Source organism: Abrus precatorius, unplaced genomic scaffold, assembly GCF_003935025.1.
Source record: "Abrus precatorius isolate BTA unplaced genomic scaffold, Abrus_2018 Scaffold2, whole genome shotgun sequence".
Classification (NCBI taxonomy): Eukaryota; Viridiplantae; Streptophyta; class Magnoliopsida; order Fabales; family Fabaceae; genus Abrus; species Abrus precatorius.
In genome coordinates this window covers 11,478,107-11,486,586 of record NW_020874362.1, presented here as the reverse complement: position 1 = coordinate 11,486,586, position 8,480 = coordinate 11,478,107, and the positions used below count along the sequence as shown (strand labels likewise).

General features: G+C 31.7%; 1 protein-coding gene across 2 annotated transcripts; it reads left to right on the top strand.

The window, feature by feature from the left end:
* Positions 1-1,295: 1,295 nt before the first annotated feature.
* On the top strand, positions 1,296-5,725 carry LOC113858118 (ASC1-like protein). Of its 2 annotated transcripts, none has more exons than XM_027490596.1 (7): positions 1,296-1,690; positions 1,773-2,002; positions 2,108-2,263; positions 2,656-2,841; positions 4,099-4,283; positions 4,776-4,845; positions 5,397-5,725. In XM_027490596.1, the coding sequence occupies exons 1-6, from the start codon at positions 1,559-1,561 to the stop codon at positions 4,805-4,807; spliced, it is 921 nt and encodes a 306-aa protein (XP_027346397.1). In that variant the 5' UTR covers positions 1,296-1,558; the 3' UTR covers positions 4,808-4,845; positions 5,397-5,725. The 2 variants fall into 2 exon arrangements, with proteins under 2 accessions (XP_027346397.1, XP_027346398.1); XM_027490597.1 differs by having other exon boundaries at positions 1,320-1,690; positions 5,500-5,554.
* The last annotated feature ends 2,755 nt before the right edge of the window (positions 5,726-8,480 follow it).

Below are 8,480 nucleotides of genomic sequence, written 5' to 3'. Positions count from 1 at the left end.
TTGGTGCAAAAATATCTTTTTTAATTATATTTTTAATAAATACTACAAAATTTTATAATTTATTTATAAGTCTTATAAGATTTTATATGATTTATTATTAATCAATTGCATCCGAACAAACTAATATAATTATAAAATAAAAAGGACTTATCTAAATTATATACAATTTATAATTGTTATTTTATACATATATTTTTTTTTATCTATCAAATAATTTTATATTATTAAAATTTTTCTGATCGTCAAAATATTTTTAAACTATCAAATAATTAAAAATTTTCAATTAGTAATGATTTATTTAAAGTAATTATTATAAAGTAAAAATTCTAGAATTATATACCAATCATAGATTTTTATGAAAAAAACTTCATAAAAGGAATTTATTCACTGAATCATAAAATTAATATTTTTATATTTTAAATCAAATGTAAAGACAAATTTGAAAATTATATATATATTAGTTTTCTTTTTTACAATTATTAAAAATTTTAAAATATAAATTTTATATAAAAAATTGATCTTCTCAACCCTCATGATAATGAATTTGTATTTATAATTTATAATCAATATGAAATATAATTATTATTAATCTACAAATCTATTAATCATCATATTATTAAATTTACCAATCAAAACTAGTAATAGATTATTTTTATATTGCTTATTAATATTTTTTCTATATACAAAAATTATTATTTCATTTCTACAACAATTACATTTAAATACAAAATAAATAAATCTAGATAACAACATAATTACAAAAGAAATCTGTTCCTTTCTACAACAATTAAATTTAAATACAAAATAAATAAATTCAGACACACAATTAATAACTATAAAAATATTCACTTAGATCACATTATTAAAAATTTTAATAATAATAATAAATTAATAACACTAATCTCTTTAAAAATTAAAAAAGTTGGAAAGATGGATTGTTGCACAAAAGTGACATTGAAGGAAATAGCGGTAGCACAAGAGCAACGGCAACAAAAACAATGGAAGGATATGACACTAATTATAACGTACGATATTAACAGCGACAGCGATACAGTAATAAAGATAGAGAATAAAGAAAATGAAAATCAAGAAGGCAAAGGAAAAAGGGAGAAGAAGGAGGAGAGGGGCATTGACCCATCTAATATTGGTTAGGGTAACGCATGATCCACTGGATGTAAATTTTAGGTGTAATTATCACACTTATTTTCAATAATTTAAATTAAGATATGTGTGATAATTTTCAATTAAAAAAAAGCTTACAACATAACATAAGATGTGTGTGACTAAGGTGAGGTATGATTAATGGTTAGGGGAGGGACAGGGAAGTTAGAAGCAGAAGGTAAGTGTACTGTTCTCTCCGCTGTCCCTTTCTCGAATCTGAATCTCTGTCAAGTTGGAGGAGCAGAGAGGGCAATTTGGTCAAACTATAGAGGCTAAGCTAATGATAGGAACAAAATAGAATGGAGACCAAAAAATTAGGGGCTTTTCGATTCAGTTGGATTCGATTGGATCCTCGTTGAGTTTGAGAGTGTTGTGTTGTGTTGTGCCTTCCATTCCCATGACGATCACCTCCTTCTCCTTTGTCTGGCACAATGAATCTTATCCTGCCTATCACGATTTCTACCTTCTCCCCTTCTTCGCTCTCTTCTTCCCCTCCGTTCGCTTCTTTCTTGATCGCTTCGTATTTGAGGTTTGCGCCTTAAAGCAGTTTTTTACTATTTTCATCCTATCGATTGTTGTGGTCATTCTCTTTTCTTTTTCTAATTTTACAGAAAGTGGCTCGACGATTGATTTTCGGAAAGGGGCATGAGACGCTGGACTACCAGACCGATGAGAGAAGAAAAAAGATTAACAAATTTAAGGAATCGGCCTGGAAATGTGTTTATTATCTTTCAGCTGAGATTCTTGCTCTCTCTGTTACTTATGATGAACCTTGGTTTACGAATACTAGAAATTTTTGGGTGGGACCAGGAACCCAGGTCTGGCCAGATCAAAAGATTAAGTAAGATTCTTTCTTCTTATTTTGCTTATTCAGATACCATCTATAACCTATTATTGTTGTACTCATTTGTCCTTTAGACGATTTTATAACCTTTTCACGTTTCAGGTTGAAATTGAAGGCAGTTTATATGTATGCTGCTGGCTTTTACTCGTACTCCATTTTTGCTTTGATATTTTGGGAAACAAGGCGCTCTGATTTTGGGGTGTCCATGAGTCATCATGTTGCTACTGTAATTCTCATTGTTCTGTCTTACATTTTTAGGTATGCTTTCATTGACTTTTGTTTGTCCTCGTCTCCAAGATTTTTTGTCAAGTTTAATGATTTTTGTCGATATTATTACTGTTTAATTTGTCTGAATTTACTTCAATCAAGCTCCTTATCAGAACATGTAAATTTGTCAACTGTTTCATGCATTTCATTTGACTAATTAATCTTATTAACTTACTGGGCCTTAATGGAAAACAAAAGGTAAAATACATTTTTCAGGCAACCTTTTTAACTACATACACACACTAGAGAGAGTGAGTGAGAGAGATAGAGAGCGAGAGAGAGAGAGAGAGAGAGATAGAATTGGGGAACTATTTGCATGCTAATTCTATTTTATTTTAGCATATTTCTCTTTGATATGTCTTTCTCTTCTATGACACATTCAGGTTTGCTCGTGTTGGATCAGTTGTTTTAGCACTTCATGATGCTAGTGATGTGTTTCTGGAGGTAGGGAAAATGTCCAAATACAGTGGTGCTGAAACAATGGCTAGCTTTGCTTTTATTCTATTTGTTTTATCTTGGATCATATTGCGCCTCATTTACTACCCATTCTGGATTCTTTGGAGTACAAGGTTTGTATTAGTTTGATTCCCAATTTACATTATTTTTCCTTGCTGTTAAATTTTCTGATCCTCACCTGTCTATTATGTGGGTTCATATCTTGGTGAATAACAATATGAAGTACCTCAAAAATACTGAAAGGATGATGTCCCCCTATTGCCCTTCAGATTAAAAAAGTTGTCATCTTTTATGGAAATATAGTTTGCACATTTTTAACCAAATAGAAGCTGTACTAGTTTAGTATTTTTATCCCATTAATTTTCCTTTTCTATTTCTTTTGTTTTTGTCTCTCACACTTTTATCTTTCCATCTATGCTGGTGCCTTTGTCACAAATTAAGTGCTTGTCTGCTTTTCAATGGTTTAGATTATGCATTTGGGAACAACAGCACATGCATGTAATGCTATAATGCAAAATTACTTAGTTGACATTAATCAATTGCTGTACAATTAGGAAGAACAGAAAATAGATTTGGGTTCTATTTTAGAAAAAATAAGCCATTTTTATTGTTATGGTTACTTATATTCTCCTGAGGCTTTGCCAGTTTTTGGCACTCATGGAGATTCTGAAAATAAATGTCATATCCGTCTGCATCGCTAGATTTACCTCTGGATCATTGAATTGTTGTTTTTATTCTTTCCCCCCTATATGTGCTATAGTTGTCTACTTGTCTTTAGCATTTTCAAATTTAACTATAAATGGCATAAAGATTTTTTTATATTGGCCTTCTCAGTTAGTCTGTTTGGTTGTTCCCATAATCTTAAAGATGGATTTTTCATATAATGCAGGTTTTCTTTGTGGCCAAAAGTTATTGTGTTAGAGATTTGTAGATATTTTCACAATAGTTATTCTGAAAAAAATGTCAATCAATGTATTTCATGCTTCCGACCCAAAAAAAAAAAAAGTATTTCATGCTTAGCTGTTTCTGACGATCCATTATCCATTTTTCTTGTATGTTATTACTTGGGGTTATTAGTTTTCAATGCTTTAATTGATTTTATAATTTATATAGAATTCATCCAATAACATTTAGTATTCCCATTGAGGAGATCTTTAGCTGTCTTGGCTGAGTTGGGGGTAAGTTTCTATCTTCCAAGTAAATCTTGCTGCAATCTTATTATAAGAACAATAAAAGAAATCTTGTTTTATCTTGATAAAAGATTTTAACAATTTAGTTTAAGCAGTACTATGAGAGCGGTCCTTTGTTCATAGTTCATATGTCATTGCATTCCTTTATTCAATTGTTTTAATCTCTTCTCTTTTTGCCAGCTATGAAGTTCTACTCACCTTAGATAAGGAAAAGCACCGAGTTGATGGTCCAATATACTATTATGTGTTCAATAGTCTTCTATACTGCTTGCTTGTTATGCATATTTATTGGTGGGTGTTGATATTTCGGATGCTTGTTAAACAAGTCAAAGCGAGAGGGAAAGTTAGTGAAGATGTTCGATCTGGTAAGTTGAAAGATCTGTTCTGTGTATGGTTTCTTGGTATAAACTTTTGATTGACTGAGCAACCTTCTGAGAAGTTTGTTCCCTATTGTCGACTCACTACATGTAAATAGAAAAATAAAAGCAATTAAAATATTGCAATTGTAGAAATTAGTCCTGGCTTGAGTTATTATCTACACAACATGAAATCTGGATTAGAAGTGTTGGCAACTTTTGCTTAGTTTATAGTCTTTTCCTTTTAATTCCATCACACAATGGGGGATACTGAAGTTATTAATTGGCTAAATAATATGATGACTGGACATTTGTTGTGACACAATCATTTTGATGTATTAGCATAGAATTAGAAATTAATTGTTTTATGAATAATCAATCAGGTAGTTGCAGTAATGGCTTGTGTATGTCAAAAGTTTATTTATTGTGTATAGCATGCTTAATGTGAAATTTCTTAACTTTTTATCTTGCTGCCAACTGCTGCATATTTTCTTTATGCAGATTCAGAAGATGAAGATGAGCATGAAGATTGAGTAGTAAAGCATAAGCATAATGTAATCTTTAGGCAAAGGTGAAGATTCAGTTTGTCCATAATTATATTGTTACAGTTAAGCCTAGGATCCGTTGAGATAATCTTCTTATTGAGTACTTTTAAGAGAAGAAATAATGTGTTAAAATGAATCAATCAAATTTCCCATAAAAGTTAAAATCAAGCAACCCAGGTCTTGGAGAAGTTAAATGGGAGAGTTTTTAAAATAGATGAAGTGCATAAGCTGATTATAACTTGTAAGAAAAATTTAATTCATTTACCTTTTAGTTTCTTTCTTATAAGTTTTTATCAATTCGTTTATCCAAACTCGGTTTTCAAAGAAAATGGTTAAAGTCTGTCTCTTTCTCTATTTCAGTGCATGTTCTGAACTCTTGTATAATCTTGTCCTAGCATTACCTCATTCTACTCTGGCATCTGAGGGAAAAGAGAGAATTTAAATTTCATATTTGTTAGGTGTTGAGATAAAGAGTAATGAAAAATGAAATACAACTGCAGTATTGTGAAATCATGTTAAATGACTTTGTTACAGTTCTTAAATTGACGGAGATACTGTTTGGTTTTATTTCTTGCAGATGAATTGGTTAGCAAAACTTTTTTGTTCCTCTGGAAACGATGCTAATATTATCAAATCTTCATTCAAATTGAGGGGAGATTTTAACTAATTTGACGGTACAGACTACGGAGCTGATATAAAAGGACAACAGATGGAGAATTTCCATTCTTCTATACTATTGGTCTATGCTACACCTCCTGAGGTTTATATATATATATATATATGTTTTTTTTTACCTTCTTTGGTTATTTGTCCCTTAAATTTACCGTTGTGAAGAAGTTTGACGATTAATGTTTTCTGCCAAAAATATTATCCTTTGTTTTCATTTATTGGAGAAGATGTTGGACTTATCATGCGATTGATTTTGCGTTTTAATACGCTTTGAGTATTTTATAAGCTACTCAGTGTAGCTTCTAACAAATAGTCGCACGTTCAAGGAAATATAACGTCGGTTCAAATACGTGCGTAGTTGTCACAGATCGTTGCACTGCTTGTCTAGTTCAGCTTTACGTTGATTAGAGAATTTTAGTTCCTATTTATTGACTATGGGGTAAGATTTTAAAGGGAGAGAGAGGGGAGAAAGATTTCTTGTTTCTATTAAAATTTCTTTTAATTTGATAATTTTTTAAAGTAAAAAGTAATAATACCTAAAATTAGTACAAGTTTAGTGTTTAATGGTGTTTTTCCTTTTACAAATATTACGTAACTATTTTAATTTGAAAATATAGAACTTCTCTTTCCTTTCCTTTTCTATTTCGCTATAATTTTTTTAAATATATCATAAAAATATAGATCCATATTAATTATTGTTTGTCCATTCCAATAAACCGTCAGCATTTTAAAAATGGATTTTGTTAGGGACTTTATTTTCGTATTTATGAAGGCCAAGAAAGGGCAATGCGGTAGAAATCCCCATACTTTAACGAGTATTTAAAATATTTTCAGAACTGTATGGATAGGTATAAGAATGTTGAGAGCGTTGCCTGGCACAGTGGGAATAATGCACGTTGATGAAGGAAGGGGAGGCGTGAAAATGATGTAAGGAAGAGAAAGGGTATATAGTGTACTCCAAAGGTACACTCGAAGTAAATTAGATGACCAGAGGAAAATGTCTTGTGTATTGTTGGGCACATCCTCACGTGCTAGGATTGGGAACCCGTCCCAATTAAACTGGAATGCACCTACGAGTTGCATTTGTTTCTTTTTATGGCATGACGAGTCTGGAGGTCCCACACTACCTTGACAAATGAACCAACGGAAGAGTGACACTTGTATAGCAAGAGTGGTGTGTGCACTCATCACTTTCAGATAATGACAGGAAAACATAAAATGCCCAAAAAAGGCGAGTTGCTAGGAGAGAGATGACAAGAAGCAAACGCTGTTACAAAGTAAAATGGAGGTATGAAAAAAGGCAAAAGATTTTCTTTTGGTGTCTCAAAAGATTAAGGACTCACAAAAGTCAAAGAATATAGAAACAATTAACAATTAACAACTCAACTAGGGAGACATAAGGAAGAGTAATGGAGGGTTTTTGAGAGTACACATATTAACACATAAAAACCCTTTAAGGTAAAGGTAAAAAATCACATCTCGATCAAACCAAAGAAATAATTCAATATGATCAATAAGAGTACAAGAAGGTGTCTAATAAGTGCAAAAATCGTGCTTACAAACAGTTAAAACAAACAAAATATCAATGCTCACAAATAAGAAACAAGAAGATACAAGATGAAAAATAAATAAATTATAGAGCACAAAATTGTGATATCTATTTCTCTTTCTCCAGATATTTTCTCAATAATTCAACCAAACAAAATAAAGATTCAAGTGTTACAAACCTGCTGTAAAAAAATCAGCCCGATCCAACGATGAATGAAACCTCAGTTGCAATATAAAAAAAAACACTTTGATGATGTGCGAAAATAATAGATTTTTTTTTCTCTCTTCTTTCTCAATGCTTTGCTGTAAAGAGCCTCTCTTTTTTTCATACCCTATTTAAACCCTTTTCACTAATTTTAGTAAGATATAATAGGCCAACATATTTACACTTTTTTCCACACAGGAAGGGAGCTCAGAAAACCTAACACTTGGGGCCCCATGCATTGCATTATGTATGGCTCTAATGATTGTTAGTGACGTGGTGGATTATGAACTTGAGTGTGGATTGTAATGTGAATGACTTGTATGTTATTATGTGTTATGGACTCACCCTTTGTGTTTGTTGTATTTCCTTTTCTTTTCTTTCTTTGGTTGTTGTGATTTATGTATAATATCGTCACTTTCAATAGTTACATACAAGTTTATAGAACATAGAAAAGCAGGATGCCCATGACGTGTACGTGTAGGATGAACCAAATCCTCATTGAATTTAATTTTTCCATTAGAAGGCGCTCGCACATGTTCTGCAGGACCCCCTGTGAATACTCCACCGGTATGAAAAGTTCTTAATGTTAGTTGAGTACCCGGTTCTCCAATAGATTGACCCGCAATAATACCTACGGCTTCTCCTAATTCCACTAAGTGGCCATGAGTAGGACTTTGGCCATAACATAATCGGCAGATCCAAGATGTATTCCTATAGGTAAAGGGGGTTCAAATAGAAAGAGTACTACATTGCGTCTAGACTTCAAATTGTTTACTTTAACCATAGTAATAGTCCAAAATTTTGGGTTAATAGAGAATCAAAGTGGCATCTATATAACCACGATTATATGACCAATCATATAAGACATTTATTATATTATCGGCAAGAATTTGTTTGGAAACACTTTTTTCAAATAAATTGAATAAATTCAAATTTAGTAAATCTGAAAAAACCGGTTTATAAAAAAAAGATGCTATAAATATTCCGAAAAACGTTAGAATCACAGAAAAAGTTACGTTTGTAAAAAATTCATACCAATCCCATTTACAGATGAGTGGAGACTTGTTGAAAATCTGGGTCCTGCCCTTAAAGAAGGACATATGGATGTATCACCTAATTCACACATCAATGCTCGTTGCGTGGATTGGTGATCATGGGGGCTTGTTACTAAGAGGGGTTGAGAGAGTTAGTATATTGATGACATTTTTATACCATTGCCACCCTTTTGCATCACCTACC

Bases quoted from the DNA above. Each gene is read 5' to 3' on its own strand.
- LOC113858118 (XM_027490596.1), top strand. From the start codon at position 1,559: ATGACGATCACCTCCTTCTCCTTTGTCTGGCACAATGAATCTTATCCT. The intron at 1,691-1,772 runs GTTTGCGCCTTA...CTAATTTTACAG, and splicing joins TTGATCGCTTCGTATTTGAG to AAAGTGGCTCGACGATTGAT. The intron at 2,842-4,098 runs GTTTGTATTAGT...TCTTTTTGCCAG, and splicing joins TGGATTCTTTGGAGTACAAG to CTATGAAGTTCTACTCACCT.